This window comes from Heterodontus francisci, chromosome 12, assembly GCF_036365525.1.
Source record: "Heterodontus francisci isolate sHetFra1 chromosome 12, sHetFra1.hap1, whole genome shotgun sequence".
NCBI lineage: Eukaryota > Metazoa > Chordata > Chondrichthyes > Heterodontiformes > Heterodontidae > Heterodontus > Heterodontus francisci.
The window spans coordinates 71674388-71700386 of NC_090382.1; the positions used below are offsets into that span (position 1 = coordinate 71674388).

The window sequence follows — 25999 nt, forward strand, 5'->3', positions numbered from 1 at the left end:
TAGAGTAGGGACGATTAGGAGAAGATTTGATAAAGGATCAAGATTTGATAAGAGTAAATAAGGAGAAACTGTTTCCAGTGGCAGAAGAGTCAGTAACCAGAGGACACAGATTTAAAGTGATTGGCAAAAGAACCAGGGACAACCTGAGGAAAAGAAATTATGTAATGAGTTGTTGTGATCTGGAATGCACTACTTGATAGAGTGGTGGATGCTGATTCAAAAGTAACTTTCAAAGGGAAATTGAATAAAATAATTTTTTTGGCAGGGCTCTGGGAAAAGAGCAGCAGAGTGGACCTAATTGGATAACACTATCAAAGAGCTGGCATTGGCACGATAGGTCAAAATGGCAGCCTCCTGTGCTGTATGATTCTATAAGAAAGTATCTGTAATGTTACTTGCATTGGGGGCAGCTCATTAGTCCTAATACTGGAGCTTTCAAGCTTTATGTGCTTAAGTTGTTTAGAGTCTTAGCTGCTCCAGTTATTGGTATCTCTAAAACCTAATGTCGATGGGTGTTCAGTAATTAGTATCAAATAGGTAGAAAATATGGATGCACGTAAAAGGGAAATAAAGTTTAAAAAAAAAACCCAGAGCAGTGATGATTGTAGTGACTGAACTAGGTTGAGCACAAGAACAACTTTAGTATATTTTACAGCGATGGAGTGATTCAGAATGAATTGTAGACTTACAAAAGAACAGAATACGTGTAAGTCCATCGATAAACTTGAGACAAATCCATTTGAGCTTGTAAGATTTGTTTTTCTTGTTTGTACAAGATTCTGTAAAATCTGACTTATAAATCTCTCCTTTTGTGTCACTGTGTCCTGCTGTAATTGGGTGCATTTTACTTTTTATATATTTTTGTTTGAATACAATTCCTTCAGATGGCATCTTGTGAACACTTAAAGGTTTTGTGTGAAGCTGAGTATCCTGTCCCTTTGTAAACACCAACCTGAATGCTTAGTAAAATATATAAAGCAATGCAAAATTTTGATTGCTATTTGTAATAGGTAATGTAACAGGCAGTTCAAGTAGAATCCTGAGAGTTAAAAATGCTAGGATATTCTGAATGAAATACCTGATTCACTCATGATACCGTTAGTTTTTTTTTTACCTTTTGACACTGATAACTTGTTGCGAAGTGTATTCAAATGAAAGTATTTGAAGTTGCAGTTAAAAAAAAATCCAGTATAAGCTTGTAAATAAAACCTGTGCATTTCCAGTGCTTCAAAACAATTGTGGTGGGGGGTGGGGGGGGGGGGGTGAAATTACAACTGAGCCATGCAAACTACATTGTCAGTACTTTTGCATAATTTAGCACTGTAACTGGAAACCATTAAGTGATAAATTGGATTAAATTATGCTGGTTTACCACCTTAGCAATCGGAAAATGATCATGTCACCATTGGTAACGAGTCCTGTGATATGTACTTTGAAATTATGTGCAAAACTAAATTAAGCAGTAAACCACGCTTGAAGGAAACCAAATTGAAAGTTGGGCTTAAAAAGGTGGCTGGATTCCATGTGGTCCACCACCAGCAGAGGAAAAAGGGCCAAGGATGGAGCTGTACTTTCCTATTCCCTCTAGGCAAAAACCAACTTGTCTTGAGCAAAGTATAGTGATTGTATTCTGTGAGCAGAAAGCCAAGTAATAGACCTCCAATTTTAAAGAACATTCAAGGCCATTCATTGTGTACAGACATCACACGTTATTGATTAATTACAGATGACTTTGTACAGCATTTCTGTAAAGCTCCTCCAATTCTGGCCTCTTGCCTATCCCCTGATTTCCAGCGCTTCACCATTGCTGGCCATGCCTTCAGCTGCTATGACCCTCAGCTCTGGAATTCTGTCCCTAAATGACTTCATTTCTCTCCTCCTTTAAGCCTCTTAAAACCTACCTCTTTGACCAAGTTTTTAAAAAGGAAAAGAGTAATTCAAGTTAGTGTTGGTCCTCAAGAGTGAGTGAGTCTGGGGAATTAATAATGGATAACAAGGAAATGGCGGAACAGGTATTATGTGTCTGTCTTCACTGTAGAAGACACAAAAAACATACCAATGATACTTGGAAAAGCAAGAGGTAAAAGGGAGGGAATAACTGAAAACAGTCACAGTCACCAGGGAAAAGGTAGTGGGAAAACTGTTAGAGCTAAAGGTTGACAAGTTCCTTGGACCTGATGGCCTGCATCCTGGGGTCTTAAAAGAAGTGGCTGCAAAGATAGATGCATTATTTGTTATCTTCTAAAATTCCCTAGATTCTAGAAAGGACCCACAGATTGGAAAATAGCTACTGTAATACCTCTATTCAAGAAAGGAGGGAGACAGAAAGCAAGAAACTATAGGCCACTTAGGATAACATCTGTCATAGGGATAATGCTAGAATCCATTTTTAAAGAGGTTATAGCAAGACATTTAGAAAATCATAATGCGATCAGCCAGAGTCAACATTGTTTTCTGAAAGGGAAATCGTGTATGACTAATTTATTAGAGTTCTTTGAGGAAGTAGCAAGCAACGTGGATAAAGAGGAACCTGTAGATGTGATGTACTTGGATTTCCAGAAGGCAAGGTGCCATATCAAAAGTTCTTATACAAAATAAGAGTTCATGGTGTCGGGGGTAACATATTAGCCTGGTTAGAGGATTGGTTAGCTAATGGGAGGCAGAGAGTAGGGATAAATGGACATTTTCAGGTTGGCAGGATGTTACTAGTGGAGTGCCAGAGGGATTTGTGCTGGGGCTTCAATTATTTACAATCTACACGAATGACTTGGATGAAGGGACTGAATGTATGGTTGCTCAATTTGCAGATGACACAAAGCTAAGTTGTCAAGAGGACATGGAGTCTACAAAGGGATATAGATAGATAGGGTGAGTGGAAAGAAATTTGGCAGATGGAGTATCATGTGGGAAAATGTGAACTTTTCCACTTTGGCAGCAAGAATAGAAAAGCAGAATGTTATTTAAATGGAGAGAGACTGCTGTACAGAGGGATCTGGGTGTCCTAGTATGTGAATGACAAAAAGTTAGTATGCAGGTACAGCAATTGATTAGGAAGGCAAATGGAATGTTGTCATTTATTGCAAGGGGAATAGATTATAAAAGTAGGGAAGTTTTACTATAGCTGTACAGGGCCTTGGTGAGACCACATCTGTAGTACTGTGTATAGTTTTGGTCTCCTTACTTGAGGATAAAATTGCATTAGAAGCAGTTCAGAGAAGGTTCACTTGACTGAATCCTGGGATGAAGGGGTTATCTTGTAAGGAAAGGTTGAACAGGTTGGGCCTATATGCATTGGTGTTTAGAAGAATGAGAGGTGATCTGATTGAAACATATAAGATCCTGAGGGGACTTGACAGGGTAGATGCTGGAAGGATGCTTCCACTTATGGACGAGACTAGAACTAGGGGATACAGTTTAAAAATAAGGGGTCTCCCATTTAAGACAGAGATGAGAAGAAATCTTTTTTTCTCAAGAGGGTTGTTAGTGTGTGGAATTCACTTCCTTAGAGAGCAGTAGAGACTGGGTCATTGAATATATTCAAGACTGAGTTAGATAGAGTCTTGATAGACAAGGGAGTCAAGTGTTATGGGGGGCAGCCAGGAAAGTGGAGTTGAGGCCACATTCAGATCAGCCATGATCTTATTAAATGGCAGAACTGGCTCAAAGGGCCAAATGGCCTACTCCTGCTCCTAATTTGTATGTCCGTATGTACCTGTTTTAATATCATCCTGTCGCTTGGTGCCAAATTGTTCCTGATAATCACTCCTGTGAAGTGCCTTGGGATGTTTTGCTACACTAAAGGTGCTATAGGCTTCCTATGTACATGGAACTATAATCCTTTCGAAGAGGAAAGGAAATTGGATAGGACAGGGGAGGCGGGCTAGGTACAGAAGACACTGGATTTGTTTAATTCTGCTTTGAAACTGATTAATTGGGCAAGCCAGAAATACCATTAAGATTGCTGCAGTGTTATTTTTGTTTTATAAATCGTCGTATAGGCTAGTAGACTTTAAAAAAATGCAATCCACTGAATCCTCAGTGCAACTGCTTCCACTTATTTTCAGACCCAGTAGAAGATGGTTCTGATTTTTCTGCTTCTCTTCACCTACCAGATGGTAAATTTTACAAGAATTAACTCATATTTTCACCCACATTGGGACTCGGTGTCTGGGAGTCACCCATTTTGTGCAATTATAAGTGTTTTTCTAAGTTATGGTGAGTGTTCACTATCTTAGGAAAGTAGAAAGAGGAGTAGGCCTTTTAACCCCTCAACCCTGTTCTGCCATTCAGTGGAATCATGGCTGATCTGCGACCCAACTCCATATACCTTGCCCCATAATCATAGAATAGTACAGCATAGAAGGAGGCCATTGATTCCATCGAGTCTGTGCTGGCCCTTTTGAAGAGCAGTCCGGTCAGTCCCATTCCCCCCCCCCCTGCCCCCGGTCTTTTCCCTTATTCCTGCAATTGTCTCTTGTTCAAATATATATCCAGTTTCCTTTTGAAGGCTACTACTGAATCTCTATCCACCATCCTATCCAGCAATGTATTCCGAATCCTAACCGCTGTGTAAAAATAAAATCCTCAGGTCAACTCTGGTTCTTTTGCCAATCTCCTTAAATCTGTGTTCTCTGGTTATCAACCCTTTGGCCAATAGAAACAGTCTATTTACTCTACCTAAACCCTTCATTTAACTGTAACTCATTTAACTCATCCCTGGAACCATTCTAGTATGTCTCTTCTTTACCCTCTCCAAAGCATTAAGTAATGTTCATATTGTGATGTCATCGCAGTATCCGTAATCAGGAGCCATTGACCTGACAAGGTTATTGGTTCAGAATTTAGAGGTTTAGAGGACAAAGTGGATGTAAATTTGGAATGTACTGCCTGATAGGTTGCTGGAAATAGATTCAATAATAGCTTTCAAAAGGGAACTGGATAAATACTGGACTAGTGACCCAGAGGCCCAGGCTAATGGCCTGGGGCAAGGCTTCCAATTCCACTATGACAGCATGTGGAATTTAAATTCAATTAATTAATAAAAATGTAATTAGTGCATTCAGATCTGGAATTGAAAGATAGTCTCAGTAATATTGCCATGGCACTATCATCAATTGCTGTAAAAACCCATCTGGTTCACTAATGTCCTTTAAGGAAGGAAACCTGCCTTCCTTACCTGGTCTGGCCTACCTGTGACTCCAGGCCCTCAGCAATGTGGTTGACTCTTAACTGCCCTCTGAAAATTGCCTATCAAGCCACGCAGTTCAAGGGCAATTAGGGCGACAAATGCTGGCCTGCCAGCGACGACCACATTCCATGAAAGAAGTTTAAAAAATACTTGAAAGAGGAACAAACTGCAGGGAAGTGGGTCTAATTGGACTGCTATTCGAAAGAGATGGCACTGACTTGATGGGCCTCCATCTTTGTTGTAATATTCTGATTCTATAAAGCAGAAACAGTTCATAACATTGTATTTTAGTATCTGTCTTTATAAAGAAGTTAATACTTCACTTAAGCAGCAAAGTAAATGTAAACACAATTAATAATGAACGGAATACTGTACCTGTTCCGTTGACTTCTGCTAGATGTGTACCTGTTCCAAATATGGGGTTCCATGTACTCTGCTGCATCCCTTTATTTCTGCAGAGATTATCTGATCCAAATGTGACTGTTCAATATACTTTTATCCAAGCATAAAATGTTTCCAGTCAGTGCAACATCCATTTATATTTTATTTACTCAAACCTTTACACAATTGGGGGTGTTGGAGGAAACAGGAAATTTGGTCCTTTTTTATGCTTGGATTGTACTTTTTCTGTTGGAATTGGTGTTCTGATATGACCCCATTGCATCTTGGCTCCCTATGATTGTTTGTTGCTTTCATTAGTTCGGTGTTGTTGTTTCCTATTCTAAAATACATGGTTAAGCTTTGTGGTAGTGTCTCTTCAAGACCAGGAAGTGATGAAAGATACAGTTTGTGAATTCAAAGTTGCTTATTTCAAATATCTGTTAATTTGATTTGAAAAAGTGCAAACAAAGCCTCCTGTGTAATTTTGTACTAACTATACTGGATAATTTGATTCTTTGTCATATGAAATTGAATTAGGATTAAACAAAAGGTGGTTGGTTGGTAGCATAATTTGAACATCAAATATAAAATAAAGACACCACCTCGGTATAGCAGTAAGCGATACAGGCCAGAAGGTCACAAGTTCAATCTGGTACCAGGTTTTATCTCTGCTCTGCACTACTCTGAATTAGTTGATACCAACAAGATCAGCAGATGAGGTGCTACAAATTGGCTTATTTTGTTTTTCTTCGTTCCATTAAGCCTGGATCTAGCTCAGACACTACATGCCCCCACCACCACCAGCACCCCCCCTCCGCACCCCACCATCACCACTAATTGGAATGACAAAATCAGCATTAAATTGGAGTGTGAGGCTGGATCTAATTGAGCGGAGACCCTCGTCAGCATCTTCTCAATATGTAAGGAAACCTTACAAACTTGCAACCCCTTCCTGGGTGGCTAGGAGTGATATTAAGACAGCTTGTTTTTAAAATTTGGTTTATGTACAAATAGAAGTTAAGTTCTGGTCCCGAAAAGTTATTAATTTCATGGTGCACTTGCACTGTAATAGTACAAAGCGGTTGTAGTGTAAATCTGGAAAATTTGGTCTGATACTGTAGTGTAAATATACACTCAGCAAATGTCGGAGAATTCCGCTGCTTTAGATCCACTGAGTTAGACATACGCTGTGGTAAAAATGTGTTTTAGTTGGTTTATTTCTGTATGATATGATTTTGGTGAGAATTATTTCCAGCAGTAGCCCCACTGTTTGCTAGCACATGAATGAAGCATCCATTTAGTTTCTGTATATACCTTTTTAAATTAAAGTTGTAAACCAAATGGGTACAGATGTTACTAAGTAATTGCTCATTTACCACCCACCTGACGTGTATAAATAATTCAGAAAAACTGGCAGTTAATGCTTTTACGATTATAAAAGAACCGATTTTCTCCTCAAGTCTTTGATGTTAAAATAATCCATGAAGGATTTTCTTTGAAATTCAAGTAAACTCCACATTTCCTCAAAGACATTCAGAAATTTACATGACATCCTTTTCAAAGAGCATCAGTTCAACCATTTCCTTGCAACATGCCTCGAGAGTTATCTCTTGATGTTTCTGGTGCTTAAGACTGATCCCTGTGGCTATCATATATTTCTTCTTTCTTTGGCCTCCTTATCTCGAGAGACAGTGGGTAAGCGCCTGGAGGTGGTCAGTGGTGTGTGGAGCAGTGCCTGGAGTGGCTATAAAGGCCAATTCTAGAGTGACAGGCTCTTCCACAGGTGCTGCAGAAAAATTTGTTTGTCGGGGCTGTTACACAGTTGGCTCTCCCCTTGCGCCTCTGTCTTTTTTCCTGCCAACTGCTAAGTCTCTTCGACTCGCCACACTTTAGCCCTGCCTTTATGGCTGCCCGCCATTTGCTATCATATAGCAAACCAATTAAAAGAGTTGGAGCTGAATTCAGTTTAAAGAAAGACAACATAAATTTTCTCCCTAGTGTAGGTAGGTGCTGGGAAATATAGGGACAGGTGGGGATGTGGTAGGAACATGGAATTAGTGTAGGATTAGTATAAATGGGTGGTTGATGGTCGGCACAGACTCGGTGGGCCGAAGGGCCTGTTTCAGTGCTGTATCTCTAAACTAAACTAAATCACGTGCTCTGTCTGTAGCTATCGCTGATAACGTGATAAATTAAACTTATCCTGACCGTGCTGAAAGAAAAAGTACTGCTTTCAAGACCAAAGTGATACCAAGGTGTAAATCAGATCATAAATATGAAAATACATGTGTATGATCCTTGATCTTTCAAATACTTATTTGAAGTAAATTTTGGAAAAAAATACAAGTTCAATGAGTTACCATGCTCTAGTGGGATGTTAAGCTAGGGCCGTGCCTGCCTATTCATTTGGACTTTAAAGATCTCATGGTAGAGGAGGACAGAGTTCTGATATCCTGGTCAATATTACTCACTTAATCAACACCTCCAAACATATTAACTCTTTGTTTATTTTCATTGCTGTTTGTAGAACCAAAATGACTGCTGTGTTATCAACAGTGACTGCACATGTGATAAGGTGCAATTTAAATGCAGGTTCTTTTTCTAAAGTTCCAGTTGTCAGATGCTGAGCCCAGCTGGCGAATTACAAATTTTGTGAGCCTTTCCCTCAGCCCTGCACTACCCTTCCCTCAGGCCCCAAGTCTCTCAAGCACCCACAAGTATTTTACCATCCCTGCAATGGGCCTCCAGTCAGTCCATCCCTCTGTACTGGACTTCAAGATGTCTGTGCTCTATTAGATATGATCCTTCTCAACCACAATCGTGTCCTGGTGGAATGTGTTGGCATTCTAGGTTTAACAGAAACTGACTGTCAGATGGGAACTCCTTCCCCCTCACTGATGCCATAGAGCTGGCTTCATGTTCCGTTGTATACCTAATCATGTCGTAGTGGCAGCCGAGCGCTCATCCGCAAATTGTACCTCAGCTCTACCTGTACTCCTCTAGCTCATTCTCCACATTTGAACACCTCACCTCCTCCACTCCTCGCACCTCTCCTTGCCTACTGCTTCCCCTCTGCTGCCAGGGACTAGGCACTGTCTTCACGAAATTCTAACCCGTCTGCCCTCAATCTCTGTACTGAAAGTGTCAGGCAAACCCCACCTGCCAAGACTGAGGCACACATTATTTCGCCACATGAACATCAAAACTTAAATTGCAATCCCTGACCAGAAAGGCATTTCCATGGTAACAGACAATGTTGAAACAATGGGGATCCAGCAGTCCCTGTCCCTCCATTACACAGAAGTGGTCAGACCAGTTTTAGTCACATGGCTAACTGGTTGTTGCAGAGAAATCTGAACCTCCAATCAAGGATGTGAAAAGACCGTTCCATATAAGGAACTAGTCACATGATTAACCTGCAGGGCAACCTGGGAGTTTTTTTGAACTTGAACTCCCAAACAAAGGATTTGCCAGGTAGAATGCCGTGTGCTCTTGGAACTGAAGCAAGAACATCTCCTGTCTGCCTGCCTGTCTGTCTGCATGCTCATCTCTCAGGGAACTGGAACCATTGAAGACACGTGAAACTCAAAGGGAGAAAGGTTTGCCACGTGAACAAAGTTTTAAGATTGCAGGGCCCTAACGAAATGCAAGATTATAACTTTAATCAAGGATTACAGCGAGCTCGAGAAACAGTAACATGATATTGCCTCAAACTGTTCTACTTATCTTTTCTGTCCCTATTTTGCATGTTTAAACCACGTGTGCTTGCTAGCGTGAGCGAGTCTTATATCCATAGGCGTGAATGTATTAGAGTTAAATTTAAGGTTTAATAAATTTCATCTTTCTGCTTTAAACCAGAGAAAGCCTGTTTGTGCTCATTTATTTGCCTTATAATTGGAAAGTTGTGAACAAGGATTCACAAATGGAGAGCTCACAACACACTGTTTAAAATAAAACCCTGTTACAATAAGACGGGTGAAGACAGCAAGCGACCCCTAGACGCATTTCTCACCTGGTCGTAACAAAAGACCTTTTATCCATGTTCCGAAGAAGGGTCACTGACCCGAAACGTTAACTCTGCTTCTCTTTCCACAGATGCTGCCAGACCTGCTGAGTGATTCCAGTATTTCTTGTTTTTGTTTCAGATTTCCAGCATCCGCAGTATTTTGCTTTTACCTTTTATCCTGTATCATTTTAACCACCATGAGTTCGCCCTCCTCACTTCATAGTTGGTTTTCTGGCCCTCCTACCTTCCACATTGACTCCCCCACATGCTTGGCTATTCTTTGACCTTGTCATCAACCTTGCAAGGAAAGGTTTAATCAGACACATCAGGCTGGATTTTACCGACCCCCCCCCCGATGTCGGGGGTTGTGATGTTGTGGGGGGAGGGGGGTGTGTGCTAGAAAATGCCTCTAGGAGAGGCCTGCCCTGCCTCCTGACGCCGAGAAGGCCCGGGCCCATATTGCCGGCAGCGGTGAGGCCTCACCCCCCCCCTCCCCCCCAACCCCACCACGACTAGAGCCCAATTTCAATATGCAAAATGCTACTTGCCTTGCTGCATTATGCATCCCGCTGCCTCTTCGTAACAAGTTTCGCATATTCAGGTGAATAGGCGTCTCCCACGTGCCTTCCCGTTCCTGACTGATAAAAGCCGGCAGGACAGAAATTGCAATGCTTGGTGCCTGTGAAGGTGAGCCTTGCAAGACGGGTCTCAACTCTGCATGCGTGTGTACGGAGGTGGGAGGGGAGATGGTATTACCTGGGGCACAACTCTGCAGGCATGAAGGGAGGTGGGAGTGGCGATGGTATTAGCGGGAGCACAACTCTGCAGGCATGAAGGGCAGTGGGTGAGGGGATGGTATTAGAGTCATAGAGTCATACAGCATAGAAACAGGCCCTTCGGCCCACCGCGTCCATGCCAACCATAATGCCTATCTATACGAATCCCACCTGCCTGCATTAATTCCATATCCCTCTCTGCCTTGCTCATTCAGGTACCTGCCCAGATGCCTCTTAAATGTTGCTACTGTTCCTGCCTCCATCTGCCAAGAATGGGGCACATTAATTTTGTCATGAACATTGATTTTAAACTGTTACTGGAGTGAAGAAAGGACTTGTTAAACAGATCAGCCGTGGCTGGAAAAGACATTTGCATATTAACAGACAGAGTTTGGAAGGCCAAAGCAGCCATTCCCTGACACATTCAACCCACAGTGGACTTTTGATCACCAGACGTTGAAGGTGGGGGGGGGGAGCTCACATTCCAGGGTGACTGCTAAGATGGCTGAATACACAAACAGACATGGTCAAACCAGCTAGTCACATGACTAACCTGCTGGGCAACCTGAGTTTTTTGAATTTGTACTAACAGTTTGGGCAGAAAGCAGAATGCTCCTGGACTGAGAAGATCTCTCCTGGCTGGCTCGCCACAGCTTCTCTTGTCTGCTTGCCCCCATCTCTTTCTCACAAGCTTCTGAATCCACAGAAGACATGTGAACTCCAAGCGAGAAAAGTTTCCTACAGTGAACAAGGTTTAAGGAGAATACTGGGCCCCAACGAAAAGCAAAATCTACCTACAGTCAAGGACTCTACAGTGAGTTCGAAGACCTGTAACAAAAACTCTTCAGATATTATTGCCTCAAACTTTTCCACTTTATTTCTTCTGTTCCTTTCTGTCTCTATCTGCATGTGTGTATCGCATGTGCCTGCTAGCGTGGGCGCGTCGTGTATCCATAGGCGTTTACCGAATTTAGAGTTTAAGTTTAGTAAAATTTCACTTTTCTTCTTTAAATCTGAGAAAACATGTTGTGCTGGTTTCTTTGCCTTATTATTGGAAAGGGGAGAAAAGGGATTCACCAAGGGGGAGCTGAAAACACGATGTGTTTAAAATTAAACCTGTTACACTAAGACCAGGTGAAGGCTGAAAGGGAGCCCTAGTTCCCTTTCTCACCTGGTCGTAACAGATAATTGAGTGCTACCATCTGGGATTTTACCCACAGACAAACCAGAGAAATTGGAAGTGGGAAGCCAAATTGTTCCCAAACAAAAAAGAGCAAAATTTCAATACAGGTTTTCTTGTGGTTGTGTGTGCTTGAATACTAACATGTCTGCAATTGAAGCTGGTAGCTCTCCAAGCCAGGGTGAAGTAACTCAGGATAAGTTAAAGCACTGAGAGGAGTTGAGGAAAATGGCTGAGCAGTGTGGGATCACTGTACATGCCAAGGCTAGGAAGTCTGAACTCCTAAGGCTAGTGGTCAACCATTTTTCCCTTGAATCTGAAGAAGCAGAAACAGGATTAGAAGCAGACTCCGACAGGATATTGTTAGCAAAGATACAATTGGAACAGAGGAAACTTGAATTTGAGGAGAGGGAGAGAAAGAAAGAATATTCTGGAAGGAATGCGAAGAGGGAGCATTGAAGCGACTTGAGTTAACTAGGGGGTTTAGTTTAGTTTATTTAGTTTAGAGATACAGCACTGAAACAGGCCCTTCGGCCCACCGAGTCTGTGCCGACCATCAACCACCCATTTATACTAATCCTACACTAATTCCATATTCCTACCACATCCCCACCTATCCCTATATTTCCCTACCACCTACCTATACTCGGGGCAGTTTATAATGGACAATTAACCTATCAACCAGCAAGTCTTTGGCATGTGGGAGGAAACCGGAGCACCCGGAGGAAACCCACGCAGACACAGGGAGAACTTGCAAACTCCAGTGAAAGCATGGCTAATATGGAGGAGCATAATTCAGGCCTGGGTATGAAATTGTCAAAACTAGCTCCACTAATTCCAAAATTCAATGAGGAGGATGTAGAAGTATTTTGTTGTCCTTTGAGAAACTGGCAAGGCAGCTAAAATGGCCAGCTGAGATCTGGCCTCTTTTACTACAAAGCAAGCTAACAGGAAAAGCCCATGAGGTTTATTCCCTGTTGCCAGATGAGAGTTCATCAAATTATGAACTGACCAAAAATGCTATCCTCGGGGCATATGAATTAGTACCCAAAGCCTATTGCCAAAAGTTTAGAACTCTCACGAAGCAAGCTAATTAAACCTATCTGGAGTTTGAAAGAAGTAAGCAGCTGGCTTTTGACCAGTGGCCGAGGGCTCTTAAAGTACAGCTCAGCTATGAGAATCTCAGAAAAGTAATTCTGTTAGAGGAATTTAAACACTCTCTCCCACTCTCCATATAGACCTATGTAGAGGAGCAGTGGATCCAGAGAGCCCGGCAAGCGGCCGTTCTGGCCGATGGGTTTGCTTTAATTTATAAGTCGGTTTCCCAGGGAAGAACCTTTCCTAGTCACCCCCACAAATCCGAAAGGGACAAAGGGTGGGAAGGTGATAGGAGCCCAAGCAGTCCTGGGAGAGAAAGGAAAGCAGGAGACACAAAGGGCCCTCCTCTGGCCAAAAAGGAAGGTGCTGTGAGCAAGAGTGAGACCTGTGTGCTTCCATTGTAATAAAGCAAGGCATTTAAGAGCTGACTTCTGGAAACTAAAGGGAAAACCTGTAGGGTTAATAAGGGCATACCTGCTCAGTGAAGAAGGGAAACTGATGGAAAGCACAACAGAACAAGCTGTGGCTTTAACTGCAGTAAGAGTGAGACCCAGGAAGTCTACCGCTGCAAGTGCAGGAAATTTTAATAGGGTTCCTGAGGGTTATCAGGGTTTTGTGTCTGAAGGGAGAGTAACCCCATATCCCTCGAGTGGGGCAAGCAAGCCCATAGTAACCCTCAGGGGCATGGGCCATGAGATCCCTTTTACTGGGAAAAGGCCTGACCTTTCCTTCAGAGTGCAGTAAATACCAGAATGGTGGTGAATGGTATTGGAGGGCAGCGTACGCCTGTACCTTTACATCGTGTGCACTTGGAGTGCGACCTAATTTTGGGACCGGTGACCATACGGATTGTCCCTAGTTTGCCTGTGGACGGGGTTGACCTGCTCCTAGGTAATGATATGGCGGGGCGAAGGTGGTAGCTTTCCCAGTAGTGAAAGAGAGACCGCAGGAGGTCAGAGAGGCAGGGCAGTGGCAGGAAACAGTCCCCTGTAGTTCCCCTGCCTCTGTAGTGAATCGGGCCAATAATCAAACCAGCTCCCCCGGAGGAGACTGGATTAGCACTGCAGACGGATGACCATGAGGTCTGTCTGCCTGAAACTTTCTTTGGAAAGTTAGAACACCTAGGGAATGAATTAAATGAATCTTCCCTAGCTGAGGCTCAGCGAGCTGACCCAGTACTGAGAGAGTTAGCACTGGCTGCCCACTCTGAAATCGAATCAGAGGGAGCACGTGATGGCTACTATTTTAAAGAATGAGGTACTGATGAGGAAATTGAGTTCTCCTCATAGACCTGAGAGTAAGGAGTGGACAGTGGTTCACCAGTTAGTGGTGCCGCAGAGGTACTGGAGAGAAATATTAAGAATGGCCCATGAGATTACAGTGACTGTACATGTCGGTATACAAAAAACCAAAGCCCGCATTAGACAGCAGTTTGACTGGCCAAAACTCCACAAGATGTGGTGGAGTACTGTAGGAGTTGCCACATGTGCCAGGTTGGGGGGTAACCCCAACCCACAGTGAAATCTGCACCCCTAATTGCTGCATCAGCTTTTGGGAAGTCCTCCAGCAGAGGGTTGGTGAATTGTAAGGGACCCCCGCCGAGAAGAAAAGGGGACAGATAGGGCTGGCAAAAAGTTAGAGAGGAAAGGGGACAAAGGGGCAAAGAAGGCAGGTTAAAGGAGATTCGGGAGGATTCCCAAATGGAAACCCCTACTGTCTGGTCAGCCAACCCTGAAATGTTGGAAAAATTGGATCCCACATCCTCCTATGTAAATGCAGACACTCGAAACACCCCATCTGAGTTGCTAACAGAATTTACAAAAACCTGCAGGGACAAAGAGAGTCCTTAAGAGGGCAGGGAAACCATGAGGGTGATGCCTCACCTAGTCAAAGTGCCGCAGGGGAGTGCAGCAGAATCTGGACAGATAGCTGCAAGCAGGAAAGTCCCAGAGGACAAAGGGAAGATGAGCAAAGAATCCTGCCCCACAGTCAGGAGAAAAGGGAACCAACCATACCCTAAAGTGAAAAGCCCTTGCATGACTCATCAAGGCACTGAAAGAGAGATCAGAGTGGATCCACCCACTGCTGATGCCCATAAGCAGAACTCCCACTTAGGGCTAATCAGATCTAACCCTCTCCCTGCAGAGCTCAACAGGAACAAAGGCACCCTCGGCAGTCTTGGAAATGTGCAAACCCTGAACCTCCCCAAAATCACATGTTTATTGGGATGCCCATTCCCAACGTATTGCAGGCTGATAGTGAAGAAACTTTAAGCCCCTTGGGCAACACATAACTATCTCAGACCCACCTCAAGAAAAGAGACAGTTTAAAGCAGCACTTCAACAAAGGAAAGACAGGCTGTAACAATTTTAGGATTTCTGAGTGAATGGGAATAGAGTCATAGTTATACAGCACAGAAACAGGCCCTTCGGCCCATCGTGTCTGTGCCGGCCATCAAGCTCTAAACATTCTAATCCCATTTTCCAGCACTTACTATTTCTTCTTTGAATGACTCCCACTGGTCTGATGTAGACTTTCCGACAAGTAGCTGCTCCCAGTCCACTTTGGCCAGATCCTGTTTTATCATATTAAAATCAGCTTTCCCCCAATTCAGTACCTTTTATTTCCAGTCCATCTTTGTCCTTTTCCATAACTACCTTAAATCTTACAAAGTTATGGTTCCCCACTGACACTTCTACCAGTACTACTGCCCCTTCTCTTGTAGGACTTCCTATGTACTGGCTCAAAAAGGTCTCCTGTGTGCATTTTAAGAATTCCACCCTTTTAAACCTTTTGCACTAAGACTATCCCAGTTGATATTGGGGAAGTTGAAATCCCCTACAATTATTACCCTATTATTTTTACACCTCTCTGAGATTTGGCTACATATCTGCTCCTCTATCTCTCCCTGACTATTTGAAGGCCTGTAGTACACTCCCAGCCAAGTGATTGCCCCCTTTTTGTTTTTAAGTTCTACCCATATGGCCTCATTTGAGGAACCTTCTAAGTTATCATCCCTCCTTACTGCAGTAATTGACACCTTGATCAACAGTGCAATGCCACCTTCTGTTTTACACCCTCCCCTGTCATGCCTGAAGATTCTAAACCCTGGAATATTGAGCTGCCAGTCCTGCCCCTCCCTCAACCATGTCTCTCTGATGGCAATAATATCATAATGCCATGTGCTAATCAACGCCCTCAATTCATCTGCCTTACTAATAAGACTGCTTGCATTAAAATAGATGCGATCCAGCCTTGCATTTTTTTGCATTTTTCACTTGTGAATGAATGAGAGAAATGCATGTGTGTTTTCCTGTACTTTCTCTTCTTTCTATATTTATAATGAAATGCTCTCCTAATATAGCATTTCATTCCGCTAGATGTGGAGGTGTGACGGAAACCACACCTGCCAAAATGAGACATATTAATTTCGTCATATGGAACATTATTTTAGAATTGTTACTGGACTTGAAATAACTTGTTTAAAAAGACCACAACAATGGCTGAAAATATGGCTGCATTCTAAAAACCATTTACATGAAGAAGACAATGGGAGTATTTCCTGATTCAGTTAGCTAGATGGATTTTTGTCAATGGTGGTGATCGAGAGTCATTGAGCCAGCATTCCAACCCCCACTGAGAGTGTCTAGTGAGCTTGAAGGAATCCACAACCTTGCAGGAGAGGCTGTTTTTCAGGCAAGGAGCTAGTCACATGACTAACCTGCTGGCCACCCTGGAGTTAGTCGAATTGTGGACACAGAACAGTTTGGGAAGAGACTGCAACTGAACTTCAAGAAGAGGGCATCTCTCTCTCTCATGCAAAGTTCCAGGGATCCAAGGAAGTAACTCAAGTCTCAAGTCAGAAGACCAGCGAAACAAGTTTGAAAGTGTGCACTGGGTCCCAACGAGAACTGCAAGATTTAACTGCAATCAAAGACTTTACATGCTATCAAAACCAGTAACTAAACTCCAGCTATTACTTCAAACCTTCCCCCCTTTAATTCTTTCCCCTTCTCTCTATTTGCATGTGTGTTCATCGCATATGCATGCTAGCGTGGTCGTGTTGCGTATTCTTAGTTTTAATTGAATTAGAGTTTTAAGGTTAATAAACTTACACCTTTCTTGTTTAAATCTGAGAAAACCTGTCTGGTTGATTTCTTTGCAATTACAATTAGAGAGCAGTGCGCAAGAACGCACTGAGAGGAAGCTAAAAACACGGTGTTTTAAAAGTTAAACCCTGTTACGGCCAAACCAGGAAAAGACTGAGAGGGTTGCCCTAGACCCCTGCCTCACCTCGTAACATGAGCAATACCTAATCTCAGAAATGACAGATTGAAAAGTTTTTGCTTGTTTTGCTAATGACAAATTTAAAACAACAGAACTTTGCGCCAACTATCAAGACATTGTATATATCTTCTAAAACATTTCAACATAATTTGCACGTCAATTAATTTCAGGGGCAACTACAGTTTGATCCTTTGGATTTTCTAACAATTTATCCATATTTTCTGCCCTCTCCTAAATATGTTGGCCTGAATTTTGAAACTCACCATCAAAACAGGCCCCTGAGCTGCCGCGATATGTCGCGCGGTGGCTAATTTACATGGAAGGGGCGGACCACCTGCCCCCGATGACGTAGAGGGGGTGGGCGCTTCGTCCCCGACAACAGCATCCGGCACCACCGTGCAGGCGCCATTTTTAAAGGGCTTTAAGCCCTTACAGATTATTGTAATTTTTAAAGAGGAATGGATGGTACATTTACATTAAAAAGTTTAATAAAAGATCGAAGCCCCTCTCCCACTCCCCCAATAACCTAACAATTCATTTATTGCCCTCTTTCCCCCGCAAAACTTTTCTTCCCATCCCGAACTTTCCCCCCTGATCTTTATTACCTTTGCCCTTCAGCCCCTTCTCACCATCCCCTCAACCCTGTAAGAGTTTTCCTATGTTGCATGGGAATCCCTCACCTCCAAGTCTTGCGCCATCCTCACTTGGGCATATATCACTGTTCCTTTATTGTTGCAGGGTGGAAATCCATTATAGGAGCACCTTAACCGCATGGACTGCGGTGGTTCAAGAAGGTGCTCACTACCGCCTTCTCGAGGGTAATCAGGGATGGGCAATAAATGCTCGCCTTGCCAGTGACACATCCCATGAACGAATAAAAAAGCCATCATGTAATATGGCTTGCGTAGCAGATACAATTTAATTTTTAGATTCCGCTCTGTAATATGGCATTTGTGTAATGCTGCTGTTTGTTTATCCTTCAGCACTGGCTCTCCAGTCTAGGAATGCGTCAGGTTTGGTAGAGGTGTTACAATTCATTTCAGTTCCCTAGGTTAGGAAATGGCAAATCTTGTAGGATTTTCACTCTTAATTCCTGTTTAGGAACTCCCGTTTGTATTGTAGATTGGGTTAGGTGAAGAAAGGATCTGACTTGATTATAATGCCCCCTGCCAACACTCATTCTGTAGGTTCACACGTGAATAACAGCCACTTGGGTAAGATACTGAAGGCAATCTGCCTCATGAGCCAGTCTCAACAAGGAGCCAATGCCTTCAGAAGGAGAGGGTGAAAATGGTAAGAAAAGGGCAAAAAAAGTAAGTTGGCATCTCCATGGACCAGCACAAAATTATTGTGCACTTCTCTCAAGCTATCTTTCAGTAGGTGAGCATGATGTAATGACCAGCAAGTTTTATGCTGGAGCAAATATAGCATGGAATATATGCTGTCATGAATTCACCCTCATCAAAAAACAATTGGATTGATTTTGAACAATCTTGGCTTTAGCAGACTCAGTCTTCCTTTTGAAATTCTTTGTAAAGACAGGATAAATGTCCTTCTATTTATATTTGTTCCTTTGCTAATAAAGACTTCAAGGCGGCAGATTCCGGTTTCTTCTCCAAAAGAAGTGTGTGTTCGGCTATGCAAATATTTCCACAAAGTTTAATGTCATCTTAGTAACCTGGAAATACTTTATTGGAATTTGTACTAACTTGGCACCTTCCAGTTAATTGATTCAGTGTTTTGCAAATTTGTTCTGCTTTTGTAAACACTAACTTACTATAAATATTATGAAGAAGGGAAAAAGTTACAAGTAAAAAAAAAACTGCCATTTATTTTACTATGTCTTGCATAGCTTGGCAATATTTGGAGAAAGTTATTTGAGCAGCTGTAAGTAGGGATAAAATTTCAATTGTCTTTACCCTGATTTTTATACTGATTTGATTTTGAGAAGTTATGTAGTTAGCTTTTGGAATATTTACAAATTAATCATGAAACTGAAGTATTGTGAGTCTTTACTAAATATCAATTGTGAGTATTTTCAATCACTTACCTGGTACAGATGATGATTGTCTGTCTGAGAAATTATTGAGCCCTGTTGGTCCGTTGCTTAACAGCATGTTTCCTTACTGCCTGGGAATAGACCAGCCTTTTTCGTTTTTATGTGGTTTTTCAAACATTTTGAATTTGGGACTTTTAAATCGCTATGTTCATCAGCAGTATATGCAACCATTGCTTGGTAGTGTTAGTTAATTTGGAGAATGCTGGAGGGATAAATATGTATGAGTATCATTTTTAAAAACACGGAACATATTAAACAACTCCTTAGCTGAGGGTCATGAGCACCTTGGGACATTTTACTACATTGAATATATAAATGCAAGTTGCTGTTATAGTCACTGTTTTTTGCCACATAATTAAATTGTCATAAATTCTGTTAGAATTGACATTTGGCTGTTTGAACATTTCTTCCTTGTTTTGATAAAGACAATACTCCTTTAATTATGCTCTTGTATATTTTCTTGTTTTATGTTTCACTTCTCTCTAAATATATATTTTCACATTTACATAAACAGCAGTGCCAAGTCCTCACCAGCACGAACTGTGGATCTGAATGAAGATGATAAGGATCAGGCCCCGGTTACTATGAATCCTTTTCATATGATGAAAGCCTTCAAAGTCATGAATGAGCTACGAAGGTAACTTTTTAAAACAAAGAACTTTTTCTCCCTGAGTTTGAATCACTTTTCCTTGTCACTTAGATCTCTCTTTCTCTTATCTCCTCCCATCTCAGATCACAATATGCCATTCTCCGGTTGGGATGGCTAGCTGGTTCCTAGGCTTCTGCTAACATTGCTGGTTATCTCCGAATAATTTATGCTATATTTTATTTTCTCTTTTTTTTAACCTTGATGTCTCCTAGACAGTCCATTTACTTTTCAGTTCAAATGGTCCACTTTGAATGAGATGGATGGTTAAAACAACTCTGAAGTGATTCAGTTAGTACAGATATTTTACACAGCAACTGTTTTCAAAAACTAAACATATGGACGTAATCTACAGGTGAACACTAGCCAGTAATAGTGCTCATCTGCAGAATAAACTTTTATTTCCATTTATGTTGAATTACAGTCATGTCATTAGCAGTCTACTTGGTCATTCTGTGTGATACCGGGAGAAAGCGGGAGCAGGGTACTGAGTTTGGATGATCAGCCATGATCGTATTGAATGGCAGTGCAGGCTCCAAGGGCTGAACGGCCTACTCCTGCTCCTATTTTTCTATGAGCAGTTTGTGTTTTAGGCATTTTGGGTCAAAGTAGCTACCAGCAAGATGTGTTTTTGGGACATTTCTATCCTTCGTACTTCAGATTTTTCAACTGTGTTTTACATCATTCTCCAGAATGAGTTGTAATTCCCTATGACCTTCAGTGTATCTAGCCTTAATATCTAGGTAAGTTTTTGGTATGTGCCCAGTTTACCAAACAGAAAAACCTTGCTATTAACTACTTTAGCTACTGGAGTTATCCTATGCCTCCACAGCATCTTTCTTTCTTTCTTTGTAAAGCAATAGAGTGTTACATCAGACCTTGTTTTAGACTTTAATTAGCTAGTGAAATAGTTTAACAATAAGTGCATATTGAATAAATGGCAGTGATTACAACGTATATATTTATGGTAGAAATGATATTTCTCTTCAGGGAAAAGAGCAAATTTGCAATCTTATATATTAAATTATTTTGAATTAATTCTTCTATTTCTCACGACCTTGGGAGCTACACTGGCTTGACTTAGCTCTTAAAAAATACAAATTGATTCTCTCCGATTTGAACAATGCATCTTACTCAAGTACTCAAACAGTTGCCGGTGTTTCTTGGATTTAAATCATGGACAACTCGATTTATAAAGGAACTGTGGTCTGAACCATTCATGCAGTATTATTTATGTTTAAATTGTGTGGCTTGATTCCTCCCTGTAGCTTGTAGTCTTGGGGAGAACCTGACAAATCCTTGCAATATTTGTATTGATTTAGGCTGGATTCAAGGATATTAATTTGAGCTGGCTTTTAAACTCCTTATGTATTTGGACTGGATTTAGAGTATTGTGATAAGATTTAAGAGAACAGCTAGACAGATATACTTGATTTTTATCACACAGACAGCTAAAACGAACATCATTCTGAGGTGAGACACTGCTCTGAAAATCAGCCTTTTTTATTGTTTTGTATGTCAGTTTAATCAGTCGATATTGTAAAAGGTGGGGTATGTTGGGCGGGTCACGTTGCCCGGATGGACGGCAGTTGCCTGCCTAGATCGTGTTGTATGGAGAGCTGACCACAGGTAAAAGGAACCAAGGGGCCCCATACAGACGTTTCAAGGACTCACTGACGTAGTCCCTCTCTGTGAGTCACATCGACCATTGCCAGTGGGAAGCACAGACCATAGACCATGATGCCTGGGGATGCTACATCAGGAGGGCTACAGATACCTTTGAGACTGAGCAAAGAATCAGCATGAAAGAGAAAAGGAGGAGAACGATAGATCCAGTTGCCCCCAGCGGCGACTACACCATCACTTGTACCCGCTGTGGGAGAATCTGCCGGTCACGGATAGGCCTGACTAGCCAACAGCGGGCCTGCAACCGGTGACTACAACCTTCCTAAAATCTTCGTTTGTGAAGAAATGCCAAGAGAATTGCAAAAAGTGGGTCAGACCAATTTCTTGAATTGTTAAGTTTGAGGTATTACTGAGGTAAAAAATTTGAGTTCATACATTAATTTACCTAAGGATTTAATGAAGTAGTTCTTCTAGTCACTTCATTTGCATGCCAATTCATGTTGGATCTTTTTGTTTTAAAATATAAAAATGCTATTTATCTGAGGTAAATCTTGAGCCAACTAGGTAAAATAATGATTTTACAAGTAAACTAATTTTATCTTCAGTGTTATTGTCATTCTATATTGTTGATTCTATAAATGCTGGAAGGTGGATTAGACTGGGTGGCTCGTTTTTTGGCCAATGCAGACAGGATGGGCCAAATGGCCTGTTTCTGTGCCGTGAACTTTCTATAATTTACTCATTTAAGAACTGAACTGTGGTTAGAAAATTAATTTTTTCCCCTGTTCATCATGTTTAAGCTGGACAGTTTCAAATATTGTCATAAAAGCAAAATACTGCAGATGCTGGAAATCTGAAATAAAAACAAGAAATGCTGGAACCACTCAGCAGGTCTGACAGCATCTGTGGAAAGAGAAGCAGCGTTAACGCTTCGGGTCAGTGACCCTTCTTGGGAACTACTGTCATGTTTGATCCATGTCAGAGGGAGGTCATGCCTAACAAAATATTTGATTGAATTTTTTGAGCATGTGACCAGGTGTGTAGATGAGGGTAGTGCAGTTGATGTAGTTTACATGGATTTCAGCAAAGCCTTTGACAAGGTACCACATGGGAGACTTATCAAGAAAGCAAATGCACATGGGATACAGGGTAACTTGATAAGGTGGATTCAAAATTGGCTTAGCTGTAGGAGACAGAGAGTGATGACAGATGGCTGTTTTGGTGACTGGAAACCAGTGTCTAGTGGCATACTACAGGGGTCTGTGCTGGGTCCCCTATTGTTTGTCATTTATATAAATGACAGAGATGACAATTTGGGGGGTAGGATCAGTAAGTTCGCGAATGACAGAAAGATTGGCCGAGTGGTTAACAGTGAGATTGAGTGTCTTATTTATTTTATTTAGAGATACAGCACTGAAACAGGCCCTTCGGCCCACCGAGTCTGTGCCGACCAAGAACCACCCATTTATACTAACCCTACAGTAATCCCATATTCCCTACCACCTACCTACACTAGGGGCAATTTACAATGGCCAATTTACCTATCACCTGCAAGTCTTTGGCGGTGGGAGGAAACCGGAGCACCCGGCGAAAACCCAAGCGGTCACAGGGAGAACTTGCAAACTCCGCACAGGCAGTTGGGTTACAGGAAGATATAGATGGGATGGTCAAACGGGCAGAAAAGTGGCAGATGGAATTTAACGCTGAAAAGTGTGAGGTGATACACTTTGGAAGGAGTAATGTGACATGGAAGTATTCAATGAATGGCCTGACACTGGGAAGTTCCGAGGAACAAAGGGACCTTGGCATGTTTGTCGATAGATCTCTGAAGGCAGAAGGGCAGGTTAATAGGGTGGTGAAAAAGGCATATGGGACACTTGCCTTTATCAATCGAGGCATAGATTACAAAAGCAGGGAGGTCATGTTGGAGTTGTATAGAACTTTGGTGAGGCCACAGCTGGAGTACTGTGTGCAATTCTGGTCGCCACATTATAGGAAGGATGTGATTGCACTGGAGGGGGTGCAGAGGCAATTCACCAGGATGTTGCCTGGGATGGAACATTTAAGCTATGAAGAGAGTTTGGATAGGCTTGGGTTGTTTTTGCTGGAGCAGAGAAGACTGAGGGGTGACCTGATCGAGGTGTACAAGAATATGAGGGGCATGGACAGGGTGGATAGGGAGCAGCTGTTCCCCTTAGTTGAAGGGTCAGTTAAGAGTGGACACAAGGTTAAGGTGAGGAGCAGGAGGTTTAAGGGGGATTTGAGGAAGAACCTTTTTACCCAGAGGGTGGTGACGGTCTGGAATGCACTGCCTGGGAGGGTGGTAGAGGTGGGTTGCCTCACATCCTTTAAAAAGTACCTGGATGAGCACTTGGCACGTCATAACATTCAAGGCTATGGACCAAGTGCTGGCAAATGGGATTAGGTAGACAGGTCAGGTGTCTTTAATGCATGGGTGGAGACTCGATGGGCCGAAGGGCCTCTTCTGCACTGTATTATTCTGTGATTTTGTGACACAGTGTTTCAGTCAAGCTGCATCAATTCTCATCTGTGTTATTTCATTTACCAGACACATTTTCTTTATTTTCAAATTTAGCTGCCGAGGCCCTAAGCTTTGGAATTCCCTCTCTGCCTCTCTACTTCTCTCTCCTTTTTAAGATGTTCTTAAACCTACCTCTTCTAACTGTATCTGCTCACCTGTCCTAATATTTCTTTATGTAGTTTGGTGTCAAATTTTGTTTGATAATGCTCTTGTGAAGTGCTTTGTGATATTTAACTAAATTAAAAGTGCCATATAAATGCAAGTTGTTATATTCCAGTTCAGATCTGTGCAACTCTTCTGTTAACCATGGCCTTCAGGGCACTGGTGTCTTCCTGTGTTATACTGCCTCCTACTCCCAGTCAGGTATGCGTGGTATAGTCAGCATACCCTCTGACTTGCAGAAACATAGATAACAGCTTAAAGGGTAACCAAGGGCATGGTCAGTATTATGTATGCAGTCCTGTTCTTTCATCTCGCTTTCCCCCCCTCCACCTACTGCAACTCAAGAATGCACCAAAATGGGTGCAATGGAGCAGGTCTGCACTTGACAAACCCACCTCTTTGACAAAGCTTTTGACCATCACTCCTAATACCTCTGATGAAAGGTCACTGACATGAAATGTTAACTTTGCTTCTCTCTCTACAGATGCTGCCAGACCTGCTGAGTATTTCTAGCACTTTTTGTTTTTACTCCTAATACCTCATTTGCCTTGGTCATTTTTTTGATTATGCTTCTGTGAAGTGCCTTGGGACATTTTTCTACATTAAAATTGCTTATTTAACTCTCAGTTGTTGAGATTGCTCGGTTGGTGAGTTTTGCTCTCAAATGCAGAATTGTTGGAAAATGCTGATTGGAAACTATTTGTTTTCTGTCTCATCATAGAATTATTCAATTCTGACACTGGTAAAGTGCTGGTCTCTTAGTGAAGCACTAAAAAATGGTCAGTTGACTATTATAGATTCACAAATAAACAACAGAGGTATTAGCAGTATGCATAACTGACTAATTAAAACCCAGCTGAATTTTATCTGCCTAACCAGTGCAAATCTCACTCATTCTGTGCTGTTCTTCATTTCTTGTTAATTGCTGTATATATATATGTGTGTGTGTGTTTATACATGTATATATAAATATATATTTATACGTAATATATATTGCTTAACTATATCAGTAACAGGGCCAGATTGAAGAATATGTGTAGTATATTGTATACATGAAGACACATGACTGATGTTGGGTGAGTGTGAGATATGGTACAGGGAAGAAGATCTGTTGTAGAAGTACAACAACCTGTGAGTTAAGTTAATGCTTTACACAAAATGGCATTCTGTTTGTAAATACTCACATTGCAAATGTTCCCCTTCTGCACTTATGCTTCTTGACCTTTAAGCAATAATAAACAGATTTGTCTATTGTAAAAGGATGCACAATATGTAGGATTACTATCACCCCTGTACTGACTGTCTACTGCCACCATCATCACACAAACATTGATGGAACACCTTTTTAACATAGCAACTATTGCAAGGCACTTAGAGATCAAAGAATGTGGAGAGTTGTAAACTAGTTAGGGGAGGTGATCAAAACCATGGTTGAAATGAAAGGTTTGGAAGGTTTTTTGAAAGTAAGGACATGTGTAGCAAGATGTAGGAATTATAGTGTGAGATTTCCAGAGAATAGGGCAGAAACGACTCAAGACTGAAACCTGTGGTGAAGTAGGATAGGGAGGGATGTTCAGGAGGCATCAAAGACATAGCACTAGCTGCAATTACAAAAGTGAGTGGGCAGTAAAGCCATGGAGGTATTTGTAAATGGGTACAAGGGTTTTCAATTTTATGCATTCTTGGATGGGGAGCCAATGGAGGTCAGCAAGGACAGGATTGATGGGTAAACAAGACTTGGGGCAGGACAGGATTTGCATGGGAATGAGGATAATGCCCCAGCTGGTGATGAAGAGATGGGTATGAGGAGTCTTGATGATGGGTAAACTATGGGGTTTGAAGCTCAGCTAAGGATTGTACACTTGGGTAGTGTACCAGCTAGTTTAGCTTGAGAGAAGCCAAGGAAGAGCATGGAGTTTCTGCAGGAACTTGATGTTCATTTGGAGAAAGCTCTGGCTCATCCATGACTTAATATCAGAGATGTAATCTGAAACATTGGTGGTTGTGGAGAGAGAGAATTGGGTGTTGTTATCTAATTGTATTCCTAC

The 25999-nt window shown here is 41.9% G+C and overlaps 1 protein-coding gene across 13 annotated transcripts in view; it reads left to right on the forward strand.

Annotated features, from left to right (window-relative positions):
- Nucleotides 1–25999, forward strand: part of LOC137375917 (kelch-like protein 3) — a 193687-nt gene that overhangs the window by 10580 nt on the left and 157108 nt on the right. For 12 of the 13 annotated variants that reach the window (XM_068043609.1, XM_068043599.1, XM_068043612.1 and 9 more), the window contains exon 2: nucleotides 19490–19612. In XM_068043609.1, the coding sequence (XP_067899710.1) occupies nucleotides 19490–19612 (123 nt within the window). Of the gene's footprint in view, nucleotides 1–19489; nucleotides 19613–24993; nucleotides 25028–25999 lie in introns of those variants that run through there. The other variant, XM_068043605.1, reaches the window with a different exon arrangement.